Source organism: Dasypus novemcinctus, chromosome 29, assembly GCF_030445035.2.
Source record: "Dasypus novemcinctus isolate mDasNov1 chromosome 29, mDasNov1.1.hap2, whole genome shotgun sequence".
NCBI classification, from domain to species: Eukaryota; Metazoa; Chordata; class Mammalia; order Cingulata; family Dasypodidae; genus Dasypus; species Dasypus novemcinctus.
The window spans coordinates 23,349,684-23,375,562 of record NC_080701.1 but is presented as its reverse complement, the minus strand read 5'-3'; the positions used below and the strand labels follow the sequence as shown (position 1 = coordinate 23,375,562).

Genomic DNA, 25,879 nt, shown 5'->3' with positions numbered 1-25,879 from the left:
CAGGGTTTTGATTTTCAGATTAATCCTTAAGAAGCAGTTTTATTGTTCACTTTGAAATAATCAGATTTGTTATTGGCAAACACACAGAATCTTTTTGAATAGAGTAAAATGTTACTGTATTTACCTAAAATGGGAGCATTTCATTAGAAGTGGCCATGATGTTAATTTACAAAGACCACCCCATTTTCCAGTAACAAAATTCATGAAAACGAAATGCAACAGGGTATCCTTGATTGAGCCTGGAACAGGAAATGAACATAAGTAAAAAATTGGTTAAGTAAAAATAAAGTCTGGATTTTAATATTAATGTAACAATATAAATTTCTTAGTTTAGCATTGCCATGTGATGTAAAAGCCAAGAAACCCCAAAGATTGCTGGCCATGCAGAAATTAATTACTCTGGGAGAAAACAAGTCTTCCAGCATTTGAAACCATGAGCCTGTGTATTCCAGTTGTTAAATCAACTATTGTATGATATTTGTTTTAGCATCTGGGTATCTAAAACAAAGAATTACAAAGACCAACTATCAAAATAGTCAAAAGGTAGAGATTTGCAAAATGTATAAAAAAGCATGACTAGACTATATATTTTTACAGGAGAGCCACCTTAAATTAAAGATGCAAGTAGATTAAAAGTCTGAGGGGTTGAAATGTTCCATGCAAATGGTGAACACAATAGAGTAACCAAAGTAGCTATACAATATCAGGCAAACTATAGTTTAAGTCAGAACTGTCAAAAGGGACAAATAAGGATACTTCCTTTGCATGGGTCAATTCATCAAGAATAATAATTGTTATTAATATATACGCACCTAACAACTGAGACTCAAAATGTATTAAGCAAATATTTAGAGACTGTAGGGAAGAATAGATGGTTCTAAATTAATACCAGGAAAATTCATTACACTGGTTTCGACAATGTATAGAACATCTATTTAGAAGTTCAATAAGGAAGGAGAGGACTCAAACAATAATATAAAACTAACTAGGCTTCATAGACATATGTAGAACATTTCACCCAAAAGCAGGATACACATTTTTCTAAATGCATACATATCATTCTCTAGGATAGACAACTGTTAGTTCACAAAACAAGTCTCAGTAAATGTAAAAATATCAAAATGATGTAAAGTATCTTTATCAATAACAGAGGAAGAACTGGAAAATTTACAAGTGTGTGGAAATTTATCAATACAGTCAAACAACCAATTGGTTAAAGAAGAAATCATAAGGGAAGTTAGGATTATGAGACAAATGAATATAAAAACATAGCATGCCAAAATTTATGGAATTCAGCAAAATCAGTGCTCAGAAGGAAATCTATGACTTTAAAAACTTATAACAAAAAGAAATAGGGCAAAGCCATAGCTCACACCTGGACAAACTAGAAAGAGATGAGCAAACTAAACCCATAGTGAATGGAAGGAATGAAATAATACAGTTTAGGGTGAAGATAAATGAACTATGTATTAAAAAGCAAGATAAAAATCAATGAATTGTTCTTTGGGAATATCAGTAAAATTGAAAAAACTTTAGTTAGACTAACAAAAAATAAGAAAGGGAGCAAATAACAAAAATCACAAATGTAAAGGAGGATATTACCATTGACCTTACAAAAATAAAAAGACAAATTAACACCAGTCCTACTGCAATCCTTCCAAAAAGAAAATAAAGTAGAGGGAGTACTTGCTAATTCATTCTATGAACCCAGCATCATCCTACTATTAAAACCTGACAAAGATATCATGAGAAAATTACTGACAAATATCATTTATAAATATAAATGCAAAAATCCTCAACAAAATACCAGCAAAACAAATTCATCAGTACATTTAAAGTATTATGAAAAAAAAAATAATAATAAAGTATTATGTACCATGACCCATTGGAATTTATTCCAGGAATGCAGGGTGGGTCAACATAAGAAAACGTACTAATATAAAACCCTTTATTAATATAATGAAGGAAAAAAACAACAAATGACTATTTCAATTAATGCAGAAAAGTCATTCAAATCCACAACCCTTTCTTCATAAAAACACTCAGAAATCAAGGAATAGAAAGGAACATTCTCAACATAATAAAGGGCATGTATGAAAAACCCACAGCTAACATCATACTCAAAGTGAAAGATTGAACACTCTTCACCTAAGATTAGGAACAAGATAGGATGCCCACTTTCACCATTGCTCTTTAAATTTTACTGGAAGTTCCAATGAGAACAAGCAGAAAAAGAAAAGAAATAAAAAGCATCCAAATTGGAAAGGAAAAATAAAACTATTCCAATTAGTTGATTATATGCTCCTATATAAAGAAATCCCAAAGAATCTAGAAGAAAGCTACTAGAGCTACAAAACAGAATTTAGCAAAGTTGTGGGGTAAAAACTTAACAAACAAAAATCATTTGTGTATCTATACACCAGAAATGAACAATCCTAAAAAGATATCAAGAAAAAAAAATCCACTGAAAATAGTCACTAATTTTTTTAAAATCTGAAGTCCTTTACTCAAGAAGTAAAGGACTTGGATATGGTAAACTACAAATCTCTACTGAAAGAAATGAAAGAAGACCTAAATAAAGGGAAAGATATACAGTGCTCCAAGATTAGAAGATTAATATCTTTAAGATGGCAATACTACCCAACAAGATTATAGATTCAATGTAATGCCAATAAAAATTCCAGCAACTTTCTTTAAAGAAATGGATTGGCTAATCACCAAGTTTGTACAGAAAGCAATGGACTCCTTCTCTTGAAAAAAGAGATGGAAGTTAGAGGACTCACATGTCTCTATTTCAAACTTATTTCAGTAGTCAAAACAATGTAGCACTGGCAGAAGGAAAGACTTGTAGACCAATAGAATCAAATTGAGAGTTTAAAATTAGCCTGTACATCTATGGCCAATTAAAAAATTTTTTTAAAGATTTATTTAATTTTTATTTATTTCTCTCCCCACCCCCATCAGTTGTCTGCTATCTGTGTCCATTCGCTGTGTGTTCTTCTGTGTCTGTTTGCATCTTTGTCAGCAGCACCACGAATCTGTGTCTCTTTTTTGCTGCATCATCTTGCTGCATCAGCTCTCCATGTGTGTGGCGCCATACCTGGGCAGGCTGCGCTTTCTCCTTATGGGAGTGCACTCCTTGCACATGGGGCTCCCCTATGCAGGGGACACCCCTAAATGGCAGGGCACTCCTTGCGCGCATCAGCACTGCACACAGACCAGCTCACCACATGGGTCAGGAGACCCTGGGTTTGAACCCTGGACCTCCCATATGGTAGGTGGATTCTCTATCCGTTGAGCCAAATCCACTTCCCCCAATTAAATTTTGACAAGGATGCCATGCCTCTGCAATAGGGAAAGTCTCATCAATATATGGTGCTGTGAAACTGGACATCCACTTGCAAAATAATTAAGATGGAGCCCTTGTGCTTGGGGTACCCCTTATGCATGTGGCATCCCTACACAGGGGACACCCTGCGTGGTACAGCATTCCTTGTGCACAGCAGTACTGCACATGGGCCACCTCACCACTCGGGTCAGGAGACCCTGGGTACCGAACCCTGGACCTCCTATATGGTAGGTGGATGCTCTATCAGTTGAGCCACAACTGCTTCCCAGGATAATGTATTTTTATAGACATTTCTCAAAGTGGGGCCAATTAATACATAAGATACAAATGGGGGAAGTGGACTTGGCCCAGTGGTTAGGACATCCGTCTACCACATGGGAGGTCTGTGGTTCAAACCCCGGGCCTCCTTGACCCAAGCGGAGCTGGCCCATCGCAGTGCTGATGCGCGCAAGAAGTGCCTGCCACGCAGGGGTGTCCCCCCGTAGGGGAGCCCCATACGCAAGGAGTGCACCCTGTAAGGAGAGCCGCCCAGCATGAAAGAAAGTTCAGCCTGCCCAGGAATGGTACCACACACACGGAGAGCTGACACAAGATGATGCAACAAAAAGAAACACAGATTCCCATGCCACTGACAACAACAGAAGTGGACAAAGAAGAACACGCAGCAAATAGACACAGAGAACAGACAACTGGGGTGGGGAGGGAAGGGGAGAGAAACAAAATTAAATATATAAATAAATTTTAAAAAGATACAAATGGCCAATAAGTACATGAAAAAATGCTCAATATAAATAGCCATAAGGGAAATGCAAATCAAAACCACTATGAGAAAATAGCTCACACCCACTAAAATGGCTATTTGAAGAAAAAAAAAACACAAAATGGCAAGGATAGAGAGAAACAATGCACTGTCAGTAGGAATGTAAAATGTTGGGGACTCTCTGGAAAAGAGTTTGGCAGTTCTCCTAAACGTTAAACATAATATTACCATGTAAATTAGTAATTCCAGTTTAGACATATAAACAAAAACACTGAAATCAGGAACTCAAAATGATACGTGTACACTGATTAATGTTCACAATGGCATTATCCCAAATATTCAAATAGTGGAAACAACTCAAATGTCCATCACAGATGAGTGGATAAACAACACGTGGTACATACAAACAACAGAATTATTATTCAGACATTAAAAGGAATAAAGTTCTGATGCATGCAATTATGTGGATGAACCTTGTGGACATTATGTTGATTGAAACAAGTCGGCCGCCACAAAAAGACAGCTGTTGTATAAGATTGCACTTATATGAAACAACTAGAATATGCCAATTCATAGAGACAGAAAGCGGAATACAAGTTACCAGTGTTGTGTGGGGGAAGGAGAGGGGTGGAGGATAGAGACTTCATGATAATGGGGGCAGGGTTTCTGAAGGATGATAGAAAAGTTTTGGTGATGGATGGTGGTGATGGTAGCAGAGCACTGTGAAGGTGATAAATGCCACCGAACTATATTCTTGGGAGTGGTTGAGGTGGGAAATTTTATGGCATATATATGTTACCACAACTCAAAGGAAAAAAGACTAAAAGATGAATACACTAAATGGAACACATGATCCTGGACCGGATCTAATAATGGAGGAAAAATGTTCAAAAGCACATTTTTGGATCATTGAAAAAATTGAAATAGAGATTCTATTCTGTATCTGTAAAATTTTTGTAACTTGATAACTGTATTTAATGGGGTTACATAAGTGAATATCTTTGTTCCTAGGAAATATACATGTAATTACTAAGTATTAAAGCACCATTATGTATGCAAGATAGCTAAAGATTGGCAAATAAAATAAATGTGGCAAAATGTTAAAAGTTGGTAGATATAGGTATCTGAGTAGGGGATATATTGTAGTTCTCAGTATTGTTTTTGTATTAATTTTACAAATTTCCCATAAATTTGAAACGATTTCAAAATATAAAGTTAAAGAAATGCATAGACTTAACCCTATTGTTTATATTTACATACAGGCAAGCAAAATTTAAATCTCTCACAAGTGCCTCAGTTTAAAAAATAAAGACATAGATATACAAAGGATCATTCTGAAGACTATTTGTATTTTACATATTGAAGATATATTTACTGATGAGAAAAAAAAATATGCTTGTGGGTAAATTAAGACCAGCTGAATAATCTACCAACTATCTCTTTTAGAAATGTTTGTGCAAGTATTATGTAAAACTATGTTTCAAATCATTAATAGTAATTTTTAAGAGGCAAGTGATAATGAAAGTAACACTGTTCTTCCTGTATTTCTAAAGTTTATTCAATAGAATTGCATCTTGTTTGAAGGAAAACAGAAAATAAGAAACATTACCTAATAAATATATCACAAAACAATAGGTTTGAAATAAATAACTTATTTTCCAGATATTTTAGTAGTAATTAAGATGTTTCATTTAAAGTTATAGAAAACAGAAATAAAATGTAATTCTCCTACTAAACAACTGTTCTTTTCACGTTTTTTCCAAATTCTACAGAAGTAATTTTCTAGTATGTCATAACATTAGAATCACCACAGTTACCTGCAAGTTTATTTGATCTTTATAGGGTTGATCCTTCTGCCAAGTATTGCTGTCATTTTTTGCTAACAATGGTATATCGATATTTTTGTTTCTCACTTGATAAATTATGTGCTCAAATCTTGCTGAAGATTCCAGTGGTTCAATTCCATAGCTGATATTTTCAAACTGAAGGAATCCCCTGAGTATTCAGAAAATAAAAATTACAAAAATCCTGCAAATGATCAATTCAACCCTGTAATCTGAAATATTGTGCAAAATGAAGAATCATACGAAAGATAAGTTTTAGCCCACATTTTCCTGTTTGTTGCCACTAGTTACTTAGCCACCACATCTGCCACATCTTCAAAAAATAAATATAATGAAAAGTGTTTTGTAATTTCTGGGTAGTAGCTCATTCATTTAATTAAGGTCTAATATTTGCCAAGAACCAATGTATTGGTTGAGTGGTCCAAGGGTAAACTTCTGGTTATTACACATCCTAGAACAAAATAAGAATGTACAGTGGATAGCCGAAGAGGGTGTTAACCATGAAATCCATTTCACAGAAAGCCAATTTTCTGAGTTGGCATGAGTAAATTCTAGTGATCAGGTGAACAAAACCAAAAGGACATCAGGGACCCTGTTCTGGACTTTTCTTTCTCTAATAAATGCCACCTTCCAGCTCCCATCACCAATGACAAAATTCACTTATCCCTGTCTTCTACCTCTAAGAGGACTTCTTAATTAGTTCTATGTCTGGTACTGAGTGCCCCTAAACTGAGAACATACTGTATGTGCCTAGTATATTTAAGTAACTAATGAATATCACTCACAAAACTTTTTGAAATAGCAATGGAAGATGCAATGGTAATGTTTAGGAAGATGTTCCAAAGTTTCATTTTCTGAAACTATACCTTTCTGTGCAATATCTTGAAAATAATTCCAGTCTCTATTTCCTGGAGTGAGTTCATTTGAGTGCATACTTAGATTCAGCTACTAATATTAACATAAATAAAAATAAGCCCATTATAAAGAAAACTTTCAGATTTGGCTTTCCTTTAAGTCTTCCCAGATTTCAAAGTGTCTGCTAGCCATTATGATTTATTTGTAAAATATTCTAAGTTCTTCATCTATGGGTGTCACCCAAGATTCTATGACCTGAGTCCAGAACAGATGCAGAGTGTCACAACTGAATTTGGAAAACCTTCAACATATCCTTGGTAATGGCAATGCATCTGAAAAACATTAGAAAAGAGCAAGTAATAGAATTCTTTAAGAAGATAGTAGTGTCAAACAATGCAAAAGTCTCAAAACAATAAAAGGGTTGATAATAGTAAGGTTGTGAGTCATAGAGAATTATTAAAACATATCTTCAGGAAAAAAAGCTTTGACAATTCTCATCACTATCACTTAGGTGCCCACAAATATTCTCTCGAACCTGGGTGTCATCTCTTTCACATGCCATTTCAATGTACCACCATCAACCTGAAATAGTGCTTAGAATTATATGGAATAAACTATTTGCACGGAAATCAACAAACTTATCCCAATATTAGTGATAAGTCCACTTCAAGAGAGAAGCATATGTTATAAATTATCTAGAACATCTGAGTCTTACCTTAAGATATGAAGTCTCAGTATGCAAGAATCCTGTTTCATTATAGGTATAAGCCAAAAAGTTCTGTGGTAAGAATGAGCTAAGAAAAAAAAATTAATGTTCCAATTATGATTTTAATGTGAATATAAACATTTAAATTGAAAAAGAAATGCAAAATGTATACGATTCATCTGATAACACGTTTTAATTAAGAGTAATTTTAGTGTGATATAACAGTTGAAATTCATAGAACTAGGGAGTTTAGGACTTTTGTAACACTGGAACTGAGTCTGTGACGCCTTTGTGATTAGAAATCTGTGAGTGTTCTGTGTATTTCTTCAGTCAACAACTTTTTACTGTCTACAAGTGATGGACCCTCTTCTAGGCACTGAAAGAGATCAGTAAAGCAAACAGTCGTGGTCTTAACAATAGCCAGGAACACATACTGCTAGCATGTTAGGTGATGATAAACGATCAATAAAAGCTAGGAGGGGGAGGGTGGATACAAAATGTAGATAGGATGGCTTGGAAAAGCTCACTACATAAATGGTTAGAGACCAGAAAAATAAAAGCCAAATGGATTTACACAGAAAGTTATACCTGGCAGAGCTGGGAGAAAATGCAAAGACCCTGACACAGAAATATGCATTGTATATACAAAGAAATAGGTAGAGGGGAAATGTGCTTGGAGGAGGGTGTTGAGTAAAGGAAAGAGACAGTAGTAAGAGATGAGCTCACAGAGATGAGCATCCTTTGGAGAGTTTTAGCGATAAGTGACAAGATCAGACTAACATTTTAACAGAATCAAACTGAAAGTTATGTTGTGATTAATCTGTAGGTGCAATAAGCAGAAACAGGGAACAACTTAGAACACTTTTACAGTCATCTAGGCAAGAGATAATGTAGTTATAGATGTCGTATTTCGGATATGTTTTGAAGACAGACACATAAAGGTTTAATAATCCTTTGGATGGCATAAAACAAACAAAATGAGTGTCAACAATGACACCAATGTTTTTGTTCTGAAAACTGGAAGAACAGAGTTGCCATTTACTAAAGGTGATTGTAGGAGAATAAATTTTGGAAAAAAGTCAGAAGTTCACTTTGGATGCATTAAGTATGAGAAATCTAATAAACACTTTGTATCATATAAGTAGTCAGATAAAATAAATCTGGAGTTTATTGGAGAGGTACAAAATAGAGCTATACATTTGGAAGTAATCAACACTGATGGTATTTAAAGCCATGAGACTGGAAGACACAACAAGGCGATTGAGGATAACTAGGAAAATAAATTTCATGGACAGCATCATGGAGCATTTTAAGTGTCAGAGATTTGAGAAACGAGGAAGAATCAGTAAAAGACCAAGAAGCAACCACAATAAGAGTTAAACCAGGAGTCTGCAGAACGCTGGAAGTTAAATGAATAAAGTATTTTATAAAAGAGTGTATGATCAGCTATACCACCTGCTGCCAACATGTCAAAGAAAAATGAAGACTAAGAAATAATCACTTCTTTCAGAAACATGAAGATCATTGATTGGCCCATCAAAAAGCATTTCTAGTGGAGTTGTAGCGGCATTAAGGACCAACCTGTGTTTAATGATCATGCATTAGGTGAAAACAGTAATGAATTAAGTGAGAATCATTTTCTCCAGCCTTGTTCCATGGAAAAGATGCGGGCAGACAAAAAGCAATTGAGTATAAATATATACTTTCAAAGACGTAAAGAGAGAAAAAGAAGCTTGATTCCATGCATATGAAGTGTTGAGAAAATTCAAATTTGGAGACAGAAAGTAGATTGATTTTTTTCTTGGGGCTGCGGCTGGGAACAGAGATTAACTGTAAATTGGCATGAGAAATATTATTTGGGAAATGAAAATATTCTAAAACTGCTTTATGAATGATAGCGGCAACATTACATAAAGTTATTAAATATTATTTAAATGTACACTTGAAACGTGACAATATGACATTTAAATATACCAATAAATTTGTTAAAATAAATGATTAAATAATAATAAATAATACATCCACACAAAGTATACCAATAACAACTTGATGTGTAACTATGTTTGATTTCATATCAGAGACGTACATAACTTGGCAATTCTTACATACAATGACTTATACTAAACTGAAGATTTACAAGAATGTACCTCATTTCTTGAATTTAAAATAACAAGAAAATAAAAATGAAAGAGCTTCATGGATCTAGTGTCAAGACCTAATGAATCCTAAATTGAAAAATGGATAATACAAGCTTCATTAAAATACATTCCTTAATTTAATTAATGTACAAGTACTTAAAAAAATAAAACCTAAGCTTTAAGGGAAATTTATATCTTACTGTTTCCTGAGATGCAGAGTGTATGGCGTTTCATCAATTGTAATGACATAAACCATCTAAAATAAAGCAAATTAATAGAGATGATACAGGAAATAAGAAATATATGAAGTTAAACATTACTTTTCATCCAATTTTAAGAAAAGAGCACTCAGTCCCTTAAAAAAAAGAACATATTTTTCAGTATTTATCATTCTTTATACAGACCCACGCAATGAAGCAATATATTTAAAATGCTGGTTTTTAGAGGAAACCTGAAGACTAAATTTTTTTTAAAAAGTAATTTTAGCATTATTAAAACTATATATTGAAGCACTGCTATTAAGTTTACATTATAGTTTACATTTTGCACCACACAATTTTATAGGTTTTGGCAAAATGTATAACGGCTTGTAGCTATTATCGCAATATCATGCAGAATAATTCCAATGTCCCAAAAATGCATCAATTTTTTCATCAATTGTAACAAACGTACCACACTGATGAAAGATGTTGTTAATGCAGGAAAATGTGGGAGGGGGTGGAGGGTATACAGGAATCTCCTGTATTTTTGACATAACATTTATGTAATCTAAAGATTCCTTAAAAATAAAGGAAAAATATATATTAATTGCTGCTAGTCATAAAAAACATAAGCCTTCTTCTAGTTGAGATGAATGAGACACGGCTATAGGCTTACATTCCATGCTGAAAATAATGAAAGGATAAAAATATTATAAATACAAATATACATATTCCTACATAATTAGAGCCATTGGCAACTCTCAACATATAAAACCTGAAAGGAAAAAGGACTGGAAAGACTTAAGCCGGATAAGAACTCAGTGAGGAATGCCATAGGTGCAGGGATAAGAGCTCAGATATATCAGAGATTAAGTATAATGTTCAGCATCCTAAGATGGTGACATCCAGGAAGGGGAAGTGACTCTGGAAGTGTAAAGGGTTAATACTTGAACAACCTTATCAAATGCAGACAGATATCATCAACAGTAAATCCACAATTTCTTCTCAAGACAAACCAAAATCAAGAGAGATCTCTGATTTTAAGCAGAAGCAGAGTTTGTAGGATTAGTAAAGAAAACCAGGGCAGTGCTGCTGATGACTGGAAATTCTAGGAAATACATGAAGCACAAAGACACAGAAGATAACTGATCAATAACCCCTACCTGAGGCAAACTGTATCCTTACCATGATCCCTGAAAATTCTGTAAGCTATGTTATAGCAGATGCCTGCATTATTTCAGACTGAATGAAAAACAGAGGCAGCAGAATGTCTGACAGAATCTCAACTACAATGGCAAATACAAAACAGAAATTACTAAATTACTAAGGAATGTCTCTCTCATGAAAGAAAGGTAACAAATTTAATAAATGGAATGAATTACTCCTGAGTTGAGTGAAGTGTATGAGTAAAACATCATCTTAAAATAAGGGTATCAAATATCCTTAGAGAAATAAGAGTGGATATTACACCCAAGAATCAGGAATTAGTTATAAAAGAATAGTATCTCTAAAAATACCTACCACGAATTGAGTGCTGATCATATGCCCTGCACTGTCCTCAGCACTTTACATTTTTTAAAACATTTTTATTTTTCACACCAACTATATTTTACATCATGCAAAAAATACATTAAATAATTCTCCCAAATGACATATCTAATGAGTGTTAGAACTCGACAAAGAACCCATTTGCTTTGCCAGTATATTTCATTGTTTCCACGTGAAGAAAAGCAGACAGTTCTTATTGAAGGAAGAACAGAAAATTATGGAAAAAAACAACCACAAATCACAGAAAGTAAAATGTAACTGTTGATTTTAATGTAAATTATTATTCTGAAAAAGGTTGGCTATAACTGAAGTATGAATTAGTGAGGTCAAAGATTAAAGCTAAGAAAAATTTCAAGAATGAAACATGAAGTGATCTTAAAAATGGAAGATTTTCAAGAACAAACGAGAAACAAAGAAGCTATTTCCAGAGCTCCCAACAACTAATAAAAATTTAAGTAGGTAGGGGAAAAGATAATAAAAAATAAGCGAAATAGGTAAAACGTATTAATCTCAATTTGCCTTCCAGTAACATAAGAATAAAACTACAATTTTTATCCTAAATCCTACAAGGCAATGAGATGGAGTCTTGACAGAAGAGAATTCAGTGAGTTTACGAAGCTCCATTGAACTTATGTGGTTTTGTTGGGAGATAAAAATAATGAATAGTTTTTGTTTAAAAAGTAGGAAAAAAAACAAATGCCTTTCAAATACAACTTATCACTAAAAGACTAAACATGGTATTTTGGATTTAATTATTTCCCCCATTAGACATATTCAAGTTCTAATCCCCAAAGTCCTAAGGGTGTGAGCTCATTTGCAAATTATATAGTCAAGGACTAGCCCCTGGTCCTTTGAGTGTGGACTCATTTTTAATAGGATCTTCAAAGAACCTACTAAGATGAGGCCAAATTGAATCAGGGTGTGCTTTAATCATGCATGACTGGAGTCCTTATAAGCAAAGGATATTTAGACATAGAAGTAGAAAAAGATAAGGACACATCATAAGGAGACAGATTGTCATGGAGAAGCAAAGATTGATTGCCACTAAGACACTACCAATATTCTACAGAATTTAGAGAAAGCATGGCCTCCCAGTACCTTGATTTTAGTCTTCTACCCTCTAAAACTGTCAGACAATAAATTCCAGTTGTTTATGTCAACCAGGGTGTAATATTTGTTATAGCAGCACTGGCAAATAAGGTGCATGGATATGCATAATTTCAAAATAACAGAGCAAAAAAAATAAAAATCTCTTAAACAGGACACGCTATGTACTAACTCTAAGGGGAAAAAAATAGGATATTATTAAAAGTCATAATTCCTGTTTGTCAAAGATACTTTGAACAGAATGAAAATGCAAGTCATAGATAGGGACAAATAGCTAATATCCATACAAGATAAAGAAACATGACAAATCATTATGAAATAAGAAGAGAAACCAAGGAAAGTAGCTGAATGGACTTCACAAAAAAATGAATATTCAAATGTCTAATAAAAATTAAGACAGTTTCAACTGCCATTGGGAAAAGCAAATTACAATCATATCACATTCATCAGAAAGGCTAACATTTTTTAAAAATATGGTAACAATATAAATATTGACCAGCATTTTGGGTATCTAAACTCTCATCAGCTGCTCTTTAGAGTGTAAAAAATGGATAAAATTACAAAATAAAGCTATTTGTCAGTACTGTCAAAAGCAGTGCTTAGTCAAAACTATGATTCAGTCATTCTAATTTCAGGTATATCCTATCAGAATGCATACATATACGCTGAAGATTTCTAAAATCAGCATCATTCAAGAGGGCCAGCTTATATCATATGTTCAGCTTCTGGCCTGCCCTACAAAGTTCAGACTTGCCTGTCCCAAAAGTTGTTCAAGTCAGTTCCTTCTAGCTAGCTTCTATAAATAAGATATATATACTATCAGTTCTTATTGGTTCTCTGATTCTCTGGAAAACCATGATTAATACACCCACCAAAAGAGAAATATATAACTATATGGAGGTTTACACATTCAGTATACAGCAATGAGAATGAACAAATAATTCCAAACCTAATGGCAAAGATGAAGCTCACAAATATATAATGGGTAAAATACATCAGCAAAAAAAAAAAAAAAAAAAAATAGAATCCTTACAATTTCATTTAAATAACTTTCCATTTCAAGCAAACTAAATGATGGCATTTAAAGTCAAATTATGGATTACTCTTGGGGATAATGACAGCAAGGCATTGTAAGGAGATTGTGAATATCTTCTAATGCTCTATTTCTATATCTGGCTGCTGGTTACAGATATGTGTTAACTTTGCAAAAACTCATTAAGTTATGTTATGCAATGTAAAATTTTCTTCTAATTAAAAAAAGAGGAATCTGAAAAATGTATCTATTTTATTTTGAAAATTGAAAGGGAAAAAAGCTCAGACTTGCCTGCCCCACTGCCTCTTGAGTGTTAGAGGTAACACTCAAGGGCCAGTATAAGAATGATAGTAATCATTTCAAGGCATTAAAAATGAATAATAAATAATATAGATCACAAGGAGTGTTTGAAATTAAACAAAATTTTCAAAGCATCCATGACAAAATTAATAAAAACTACAACATAAAAATAAATAAATAAATCAGTAATTAAGATTTGAGGTAAACATTCAATTAAAAACTGTGAAGAATTAACAAAAGAATTATAAGAAACAGAATAATAGAGATAAGAGTAGAGTTTACAAAAAGAAATAAAAAATGGACTTTTGAAATATACAAAATAATGGGCACAAAATTGAAGAGAGTAATAAAAGATGTCAGCATAAAGCTAGAAAACCAAAAACTAATTAAGAAAGAACAAAGACTACAGTTGTTCTACAGAAGTTCAGAACAAGGAAATGAATGTGACTAGAAATTGAAACTAGGTGGCAGAAAGAAAATAAAAACAAATTCTGAATGTAGAATTCGCAATGGGAATTTAAAATATTGTACTAAAATCACAACTAGGGGAGTATGACATCAGCAAGATGGTAGGGTAAGATGTTCCAAAATCCCAACCTCCCAAGAAATATTGGGAAACAAGCAGAATTAGTCAAATCACTCTCTCACAACTCTAGAAAACAGTCAATGGTTTATAGTAACCAAGTGAAGGGTGAATCAAGAAAGCAACAATTTTTAAGTGGTAGTAAAGCCTCAAGGCACTTTAACAGGCTCATTCCCCACCCATCCTTCATTGTGCATGGTGGCAGCTTGTACTCCCACTGAAGTTTGCTAGTCCCAGATTCAAAAGGGAGAAAAGTACACCTTATTCATGGGTAAGGGTGTATATACATCTGTTCAAACCTGCCTATAACTCCTAGTCTCTGCTTCCCCTGTTCCAGAACTCCATTTATAGAAAGGAGCAGCTGGCATGGGAATTAATACACTGTTCGGAAACAATCAACTTGCAACCAATTGGGTCTGAAGATTACAGTTAAGATTGCAGAGAATTTTCTGGTGACATTGGGACTTTTGAAATGTCCATGTATTGGGGAGAATTTGTAAGCCCATGTGCATACACAGGGAAAGACACATGACATGCTCATTCAAAAAAGTCTGAGGGGAGAGTAAACTTTCAAATCAGGCTGCTCTTTAGACTTTTGGAAGACTAGCTGAGCACTGATGGAAAGCCCCATTTCTGAGTCAACATGAAAAGACCTGGAGAAGTGTTTTATAACTGCCTTTATTCTTATTGTTGTTGCTGTAGTTGTTCAATCATGGCATTAAAGGAAATCTAGGTCATATCACCAGCCAAATATAAGCTAAAGGAACAGACACAGTAGTGACCACACAACTAAAGGAATATAGTCTTTTCATAGAGTTTGGAAAAATCACTAAACAAATAGACTACTACAATACCTAAAAATAAGGAAACAAACAATCAGCAAACTCTTGGAAGGAGGAGAATCTCATTTCTCGAGTTAACACATTAAAATATTCACATGTCTGAACTTAGAAAAAGAAAAGTAACTGAGCACATATTAAAAAAACAGGTAAAGGTAGTTCACCCAAGGGGGAAAAAAATGACAGAAACCATCTCTGAGGAAGCCTAGATATTGGATATACCAGAAAAAAACTTTATAAAAACTATCATAAATATGCTCAAAGAGCTTAAAGTAACACAAACAACATACTAAAGGATACTGGGAAAATGGTATGTGAACAATATGAGAATTTTAATAAGGAGAGAGAAATTATAAAAAGGAGTGAAACAGAAATGCTGGAGCTGAAAATACAATAACTGAAATAAAGCAGTCACTAGAGAGGTTAAAAAGCAGATTAAAGCTTCCAGAAGAAATAATCAGCAAACTTGAATATAGAACATTTGAAAAACTCCAGTCTGAGAAGCAGAAAGATAAAGGAGTGAAGAAAAGTGAACAGATCATAAGGGACCTGTGGGACACCATCAAGCAACCAATATACACATTATGGGAGTCCGAGGAGAAGAGAGAGAAGGGGCAAAAGGAAAAAGAATACTAGATAAAGTATTTGCCAAAAATATCCCAAACTGGATGAAAGACAAGAACATATACATCCAAGAAGCTCAACAATAAAAGTGTAAACTCAATGATAACCTCACAGAAACATGTTATAATCAAATTGTCAAATGTCAAAGACAAAAGAGAAAATCTTGAAAGTAGCAAGAGAGAGTCAACTCATCATGAGCAAGGGATTCTCAATAATATTGAGGATTTCTCATCAGAAACCATAGAGGTGAGAAGACATAAGATGACATATTTTAGAGAAGCCAATGTGGCTTAAGTGGTAGGGCCTCTGCCTATCATATGGGAGGACCCAGATTCGATTCCTGGGGCCTCCTGGTGAAAAAGTAGAAAAGAAAGCATGCCTGTGTGGCGAGTCAGTGACCATGTGGCAAGCCGAGTACCCATGTAGAGAACCAAGTGCCCAGGTGGGTGCCCACATGGTGAGCCAAGTACCCACATGAGTGCCCGTGTGGCAAGCCAAGTACCCATGTGGTGAGCCAAGTGCATGCATGGTGAGCTGAGTTCCCACATGAATGCCCACATGGCAAGCTGAGTGCTCGCATGGCAAGCTGAGTGCCCATGTGGTGAGCCAGTGCCTGCACAAATGAATCACACAGCAAGATGATGACACAACAAATGAGAGACAAAGGAGAGAGTCAAGATAAAGTACAGCAGAGACCAGGAACTGAGGTGGTGCAATTGACAAGGAATCTCTCTCCACATCAGAGGTAACTAGGATCAAATCCCGGTGAATCCTAGAGGAGAAAAACAAGAAGAGAAGACAAAAAGAGAAATAGATACAGAAGATCACACAGCAAATAGACACAGCCAGCAAAAACAGGAGGATGGCGGAGGGTGAAGGGGGAGAAAAGTTGACATATTTTAAGGACTTACAGAAAAAAAGTCAACTGAGAATTCTAACCTGGCAAAACATCCCATCAAAAGTGAGGGAGAAATTGAGACATTCCCAGATAAACAATGCTGTGAACATTCATTATTACTAGAAATGCCCTACAAGATATGTTAATGTGAGTCCCTCCAGTTGAAAGAAAAGGACAATAGATAGTATGAGAGAAGGGATAAAGGAACATGGTTCATACATGCAATTGAAGGAAAGTTAGTATCAATTTGAATGATATTTAGGATATTAAATATAAGCCTCATGGTAACTAAAAAGAGAATATCAAAAAATTATGCAGCACAGACATCCTGGAAGATAGCAAAATAGGCAGGCAAGGCCTGCTTTTGGGATCTGCATACAGAATTATTGTGACTCTAGCAATGGAAGAAACTATCATTGATGTGGAGACAGTGGCCACAGGAGTTGCTGGGGGCAGGTAGAGGGAAGAAGAGGTGTGATGTGGGGGCATTTTGAGGACTTGGAGATGTTCTGAATGATATTGCAGGGACAGTTGAAGAACATCATATATCCTGCCATAACCCACTGAATGGACTGGGAGAGAGTGTAAACTACAATGTAATCCATGCTGTGCAGCCGTGCTCCAAAATGTATTCATCAAATGCAATGAATGTGCCATACTGATCAAAGAAATTGATGATGTGGGAGGAGTGGGGGTGGGGGTGGGGAGTGAGGGTATATGGAATCCTCTTATATTTTTAAGGTAACATTTTGTATAATCTGTCTCTTTAAAAGAATTTTTTAAAAGTCAAAATACATACATACATAAATAAATATGAAGTTATCAGTAGAACTCCAAAGTATATGAAGCAAATTTTTACAGATTTGTGGGAGAAATGGAAATTTCTACACTAATAGCAGGTGATTCCTACTATTCCAGACAGAAGATCAATAAGAAAATCCACATAAGAAAATCAACAAACATAATCTGCAACATTAACAGAGCAAAGGGAAAAAACTCTTAGGAAACTAGGAATAGAAAGAAACTTCCCCAATATTAAAAAGGGCATTGTCATAGTTTGCCAAAGTGCTGCCAATGCAAAGTAACAAAAATGGGTTGGCTTTTATAATGGGAAATATATTAGAATAAAAGCTTACAGTTCCCAAAAAAACTCTAACTCTAAATCAGAGCACCATCGGAGATGCTTTCTCACCAAAGTCAGCTACTGGTGATCCTGGTGTTCTTCCACATGGTTAGGCAAGATGGTATCCCCACCGCTGAGGTCCCGGCCTTCCACTCAAGGCTCACTGTCTCCCGGAACTCAGCTTTGGGCCATCAGGCACAAGGCCCATCTTTTGAGCCTTGAGCTCCATGGGCCCAGCCTTTTGGGGTCTTTGTGTTTCAGCTTCAGCTGCTAGTGATTCTTGAGTCATTTCTCTCACATGGCCCTGTCAAAATGGCAGAGCTCCCTTTTATTTGTACATCCTTTCTCCCTGTATATATAAGGCTCCAGTAAGAGGGTGGAGTCCCAACCTGAATCATGCTTCACTAATGTAGCCCAATCAAAAGCTATCTAATCAAGTGATCTAATCAAGACTCTTAATGGAAATCTAATGCAATCCAAGGGTCTCACACCTACAAGAATGGATTAGTTCAAAAACATAATCTTCTTTAGGGTTTATCTAACTCATACTGTCACAGGTGTATATAACACACAGCTTATATCACATTCAATGGTAAAATGCTGAAAGCTTACCTTCTAAGATCAGAAACAAGACAAGGATACCACCACTGATATTCAACATTGTACTAGAAGTTCTAGCTAGAACAGTTTTAAGCAAATGAAAGAAATAACAGTCATTCCAATTGGAAAGGAAGAAGTAAAACTTGCTTTATGCAAATGGCATGATCCTATATACAGAAAGTCCTGAAAAATCTACAACCAATCTCCTAGAGCGAATAAATGAATTCAGCAAAATGACATGGTACAAGATCAATATGTAAAAATCAGTAGTGTTTTTATATGTTAGTAATGAACAATCAGGCAAAAATATCAAGAAAAATTCTATTTACAATAGAGAATAAAAGAATGAAATAGTGAGGAATAAATGTAACCAAGAATATAAAGTACTCTTACAGTTAAACTACAAGACATTGCTAAAAGAAAGAAGACCTATATAAATAAAAAAACATTCTATATTCATGGACTGGAAGACTAAATATTGCTAAGATGTCAATTTTACCCAGAGATTTACAGAGTCAATGCAATCCCAATCAAAATTCCAATATCCTTTTTGCAGAAATGGAAAAAGCAATCATGAAATTTATATGGAAGAGTAATGGACACCGAATAGCCAAAACCATAGTGAAATAGAAAAATAAAATTGGCAGACTCACGCTTCCTGATCTTTTAAGCTATTACAAAGCCATAGTAGTCAAAATAGCATGGTACTGCTACAAATAGAGACAAATTGACTCAAATTGAGAATTCAGAAGTCAACCCTCACATTTATGACCAAATGATTTTTGGCAAGGGTTCCAAGTCTGCTCAATGGGGAAAGAATTGTCTCATGAACAAATGGTGCTGGGAAAACTGGACCTCAAATTGTTAAAAAAAAACAAAAAAAAATGTAGTTGGATCACTATCACACACAGTATACAAAAATGAACTAAAAATGAATCCTAGACCTAAATATAAAAAACAAAACTATAAAACTTCTATTAGAAAATATAAGGAAGCATCTTCAGGACTTTATGTTAGGCAATGGTTTCTTAGATTCACTCATAAATCACAAGCAACAAAAGAAACAATAGATAAATGGAACCTCATCAAAATTAGAAACTTTGGGTCCCTAAAGGACTTTATCATGAAAGATAAATAACAATCTATATAATGTGTGAAAATATCTGGAAACCACATATCTGATAAAGGTTTAATATCCAGAATATGTGAAGAAATCTTTCAACTTACTAACAAAAAGGCAAACAACCCGAATAAAAATGGACAAAACTCTTTAACAGACATCTCTCCAAAGAGGATATGCAAATGGAAAGAAAGCACTTTCATAGATGCTCAATATCATTAGCCATCAGGGAAATGCAAATCAAAACCACAGTCCTTTATATCCTTGGTTAGATAATAGATGTTATTTTAAAAATAGAAAATAACAAGCATTGGAGAGTATGTGGAAAAACAGGAACACTCATTCATTGCTGGTGCAATATAAAATAGTACAGTCCCTGTGGAAGACAATTTGGCCATTCCTCATAAAGCTAAGCATAGAACTAACATTTGACCCAGCCATCCCTCTACTAGGTATTTACCCAGAACTGAAAGAAGGGAATCGAACAAATATTGGCACACCAATATTATTCACAATTACCAAAAGATGGAAGCAGCCCAAATGTCCATCAACCAATGAATGGCTAAACAAAATGTGGCAAATACATATGATGGATATTCCACTGTATGTATGGAGAATCACAGCAAAAAGGAATGAAGTTCTGATACATGCAACAACATGGAAGAAATCTGAAGACATCATGTTGAGTGAAATAAACCAAACAAAATAGGACAAATATTGTATGATTTCACTAATGGGAAATTAAAATAACTAAACTCATAGTATCAGAATCTAGAATAAAATTTACCAGGGGCTGGGATGAGGCTAGGGAATAGGAAGTTAAGTCTTAAAATGTACATGGTTCATATCTGGAACAATGGAAACTTTTTGGTAATGGTGGTTGGTGATGGTGAAAATAATTAATAGCACTGAAATACATATATGAATGTGGTTAAAAGGTGAACTGTTAGCACAACACTGTGAAAGTAGTTAATAGTACTGAAATACATATATGAATGGGGTTAAAATGTGAAATGTTAGGTTGTAGATATGGTAACAGAATAAATTTTTTAATTTATTTTTTTAAAACTGCACCACAGGGAAGCAGCTGTGGCTCAATTGATTGGGCTCTTGTCTACCATATGGGAGGCCCAGGGCCTCCTTGTAAAGGCAAGCTGGCCTGTGCCTGTGGAGAGCTGGTGCAGCAAGATGATGCAACAAAGGGAGACAAGCAGACACAGAAGAACATGCAGCGAATGGACACAGAGAGCAGAAAGCAAGTAAGCTGCAAGGGGGGGAAATAAATAATAATAATAATAAATCTTAAAAAAAGAACTGCACTACCCAAACACTGAACCCTAAATTAAACCATGCAGTATAGTTAATAGTATAACTGTAAATGTGCTTTCATAATTTTATCTAATGTTCCACACTAATACAAGGTGTTAATAATAGGATGGTATATGGCAATCCTGTACTTTATGCATGATTTTCCTGTAAACTCACAACTTCTCTAATTAAGAAAAAAATCAAACAGAGGATAAATAAGCCAAAAGCTGATGCAAACCACCAGTATCGAGTGAGTTCCTGGCTTCTGCCTCCTTTAACAGAGAGGAGCTGAACCTCCAATAGAAAAATTCTCCTCTGGCTGCAGGAAATGAAGGAAAGAACCAAGGGGAAGAATCTCACTAGAGATTGAGAGGGTATCCTCAAAATGAGAAAACCAGAGAAATGGAACTGCTTAATCTGTGTATAAGGTCAGTTCAAATTTCTGATTCATCACTGAAACATGTAGGCATGGGTCAAATGAAAATCAGGTTTCTTAAACTAAAAAAGCTAAACTAAAACTAAACTGAACTGAGATCTGAGAGATCCAACCTCTGCAAACATGATGTCTGCATTTTGAATCTAACCAAATATATTATCTGCTAAAACAGAAATATTAGCATTCTGCAAAACAATGTAACAGAACTCTGAAGATCTAAACATAAAATAAATAAATGAAGCCACAGTTAATTAAGACAGTGCTTCATTTCTGTAAAAGAGACATAGACCATCGAAACAAGCTGCAGAGTCTAGAAACAAACCAATATACACATGGTCAATTAGTTTGCAGCTAAGTAATCACAGTAATTCAATGAGGAAAATATTGTCCTATCAACAAATAGTTCTCAGAAAATCATACGTTCCAATTAAGGGGTGGAGAAAGGGGGAAATTCCTGTATCACATCATATGCAAATATTAATTCAAAAAGGATCATTGACCTAAACATATGGAAGGTCTACAAAACCATACATAGACAAACTTTTCTTAAATGGGCATAGAATTCACTAATCATAAAAGAAAGAAAAATGATAAATTGGACTTCATCAAAATCAGCAATGTCTGGTTTTTGAAAGGCCACATTAAAAAAGTGTAAAATCAAATCATAGGCAGGAAAAAATAGTAAAATGACTATATGACAAAGCATATGTACCAATAATATAAAAAGAACTCTCAAAACACAATAATATCATAAATCATAAAAGTAAATTCAATAATTGGAAACTGTTTTTGTTTTAACAGACATTTTGTAAAAGAAGATATACAAATAGCATGGATGTTCAATGAAAATGAGAAGACCATGTTGACCTTCAGGTAAATTTAAGCAACAATTAGATGCCACTGCACATACAACAGAAAGGTCATGCATTGCTTCTGGAGATATAAAATAATACACACACTTTTGACAGCATTTTAGTACTTTCTTGTTTGGTAGGTATACCATAATTATATAACCCAACCTTACTATTTCTATGTATTTTTGCAAAAGAAATTAAAACATATGTTCCCGCAAAAAAAATTTGTACATCCAATAGCTGAATAAAGAGGGAAAGTTTTATATTTTATATAAGAAAATATTGCCCAGCAATAAAAAGGATGAACATATAATGTAGATGAATCTGAGAAATATTATGCTGAGTGAAACAAAGAAGAGTATATCCTGTATGCTCTTATTTATATAAAATTCTAGAATATACAAAACTAATCTATAGTAATAAAATTCAGATGAATAGTTGCCTCGGTCAAGTGGAGTGAGTTTGCCTGAAAACACATAAAGGAACATTTTGGGATGTTGGCAATGTTCTATACCTTGATTGGGGTTAGTTATTATGCAGATTTAATAAGTACATAATACATTTATCAATGTCCTTCTCACTTTATAACTTAAAGTGATTGCACTCTGTTGTATGTAATGTATAGCTTCAAATGCTTGAATGGTGAAAAAAATAGATAATATGTGCATTACTGTGATTTTCTATAAGAGGTAATCATCCTATAGAGAGAATGATTTGCTTAACTGAAAGCCAAGGACAGAGATATTTGCTAATTGGATATATTCTGACACAATTATAGTTTAAGGTACTGAAATAAATATACGAAAGAATGCACAAAGAGGCTGTGCAGTTGTTATAGTAGCCCAAATGAATTTTCTCATGCCCACACATTGTTTTGAAATTTTTTAACACATTTCTAACATGTAAACTATCAGGAAATTTCATGTAAAAATTTGTTCCTTCAAATTTCCTATAGTCAGAATATCAGATATATTTCTTCACACATAAATAAATACCTACATACATGCATATATATGAGCATACGCACACATGAACATGTATGTATGTGTATACATATGTCTGAAGGAATATGTATCTGATATATATATATACAGCAGATATGTATATCATGAAAGATATAGGTTGTGATATAAATATTAATATACATATTTATATATAGTTTATATACCATTAGTATATAGTCACATATATTATTTCCTTATATTGATGTGAGCATATATATAAACACACATATACACACACTCAAATATAATCCAGCTGAAATAGCCTGTTTAGATAGTCCTTCATAAACCCTACCATGACAACTTACTTCATGTATATATATACACATATACATATGGATGTGTATGTGTGTGTATAATCTCCCACTTACCTTCTACAGGCATTTATGGTTCCAAAACTTGTTCCAGGGTGTAGGTTTTATTAAGGTCTAATATGACTATGACCCAACATAAATGAATAGGGATGATGAAGCTCTTCATACTAAAGAGCTAGCTTGGTACTATCATCTAGACTTTGACGTTCTCTTGTTGAACATAAACTCTTTCACAGAACATCAACATCACACAAGGCCATAATGTGACACTTAAAGATAAAAACCTTCATAACAAGGACAGAAAACAAAACAAACATTTTCCAAGCCAGAAGAATGACCGAATACCCCTTCATCTGACCACAATGAGTGCCTGCTGTTTCTTCATCAAATATAGCTTTAGCATTGTTCTAGTCTTCCTTTCTCCTAGGTAAGATTAAAATGCATGACAATAGAATTACCACTACTCTCTGAGAGCATCTGATCCAGAGCAAAGCGCCACTTCCTTAAAACCTTCCCCAAATCCCCTAATACAAACCCAACTCTTAAAATAAGGCCTTAATGAAACCTAAAGATATTTAATTAATATTTCTGGAAAGTTTCAGGGAGCCAAGAGTGCCTACAACTGCAAGTAGAAGAATTACATCCATCATCCATGTGGAATCTAAGCCCCCTCTTGATATAGAGGGGGAGTGGACATCATCATCCCAGGGTCCACAGGCTGGAGGAATAGAGTATGGATTAGAGTGGTCTTACTGATATTCTACTATGGAACTATTGTGATTAGTAATGGAAGAAATTGTAGCATTGATGTGGAGAAAAAGGCCATGGTAGCTGCTGAGGGCAGGGAGAGGGAAGAAGAGATGTGATGTGGGGGCATTTTCAGGACTTGGAGTTGTCCTGGGTGGTGCTGCAGGGACAGATGCTGGACATTGTGTGTCCTGCCATGGCCCACTGGGTGGACTGGGGAAGAGTGTAAACTACAATGTAAACTATAATCCATGCGGTGCAGCAGTGCTCCAAAATGTATTCACCAAATGCAATGAATGTGCCATGATGATGAAAGAGATTGTTAATGTGGGAGGAGTGCGGTGAGGGGATGGGGGTATCTCATATATTTTTAATGTAACATTAAAAAAAAACATTAAAAAAAAAAGAGATGGAGAGTTGAAGGAAAAGACAACTGAGGAAAAAGCAGAGATGTGGGGCATGGAGGATTAAAATGTTCTAGGAGTCAAAAGATCACATCAAAATATCTTGCTTTGAAAGTGAACAAATTAACATGATCAGGCAGTTCAAAGGGAAATTGTTAGCAATTATATATAGTCTTACAATTTAAAATTATTTTAAAAAATATTCTCGGTCAATTACATGCTTCTCTGAATCTTCACTCTCATTTGACCTCATCTTGTGTGGAATCGTGACATGCAAGCATATTTCTTCAGAACCTGCAGTAAGAAAATATATGTATTTTTTGCATCAACAATCAAAACTTTCAAGGATGGGTGCTTAACCGTGGGGACCTACTCGTGAAAATCTCTTAAAATTGTAAATAACCTTTATTATATGTGTTCACGCTCATCCTCCATCCCCAGATTTCCGGGCATTTTCAAGGGCGCAGTGAAAATGGCGTGTATCTGTGCCATTCAACAGGACAGTTCTGATCATTTTCTGGACCAGGCCACAGGCCTTTAGAAGTGAACTGAGCACAGAGCGGGCGCGTCTAAACCCTTTGGCCTTGGACTGGGAAGACCCAGCGTTACCCCTGGGGGTCTGCGGATGATCAGACCGTGGGCCCCCGACTCAGACCACGGTCGTGTGGACTCGTCTGTGAACACACTAGGCTCACCTGACCTTACTTCCCGCAGGCGCTTGGAGGAAGGCACCGACAGGAGATCTGGGTAGGGACCCGTGGGGATCGTAGAGGCCCAGGAAACTATTCCCTGGGAAGGGCCCAGACCTTCTGTAGGAAAAAGGCGGCGGCTGTGGAGGCTCCCTGTGGACGTCCCCGGGCCGGCGCTCAGCCCTCCCAGCTCAGCGAGCAGTGCGAGTAGAAGCAACATGGCTCAGCCAGGCCGCACAGGAACGCGGTGCAGGAAAAGGCCGTTGGGACAATTCTGAGGCCCGCGAGCCTGGCCCTGGGCCCCGTCTATGTAGCCGGCTGCTGCTGGGTGCGGGGGCGAGGACTGCGGTTGCTTTGGGCACTGATTGCCTCGGCCTTAGGGATCCTTCCACAGGGCAGGGAGAGGAAATACCGGACAGGCTAGACATTTGTACACCAGGGGTTTATTGCTGCGAAGTTTCAAATTTGTAAACCCTTCAGTAGTGACATAGGGCAAATG

The 25,879-nt window shown here is 35.3% G+C and overlaps 1 protein-coding gene across 2 annotated transcripts in view; it reads right to left on the bottom strand.

The window, feature by feature from the left end:
* LOC101444863 (disintegrin and metalloproteinase domain-containing protein 18) overlaps window positions 1-25,606 on the bottom strand; it is a 137,658-nt gene extending 112,052 nt beyond the window's left edge. Inside the window, exons 1-6 of one of the 2 annotated variants that reach the window (XM_058290088.1) lie at window positions 25,498-25,606; window positions 24,909-24,985; window positions 9,853-9,908; window positions 7,524-7,602; window positions 7,064-7,140; window positions 5,927-6,104 (exon numbers count right to left, since the gene is read on the bottom strand). In XM_058290088.1, the coding sequence (XP_058146071.1) occupies window positions 5,927-6,104; window positions 7,064-7,140; window positions 7,524-7,602; window positions 9,853-9,908; window positions 24,909-24,985; window positions 25,498-25,600 (570 nt within the window). In that variant the 5' untranslated portion in view covers window positions 25,601-25,606. The other variant, XM_004475126.3, reaches the window with a different exon arrangement.
* Between the last annotated feature and the right edge of the window lie 273 nt (window positions 25,607-25,879).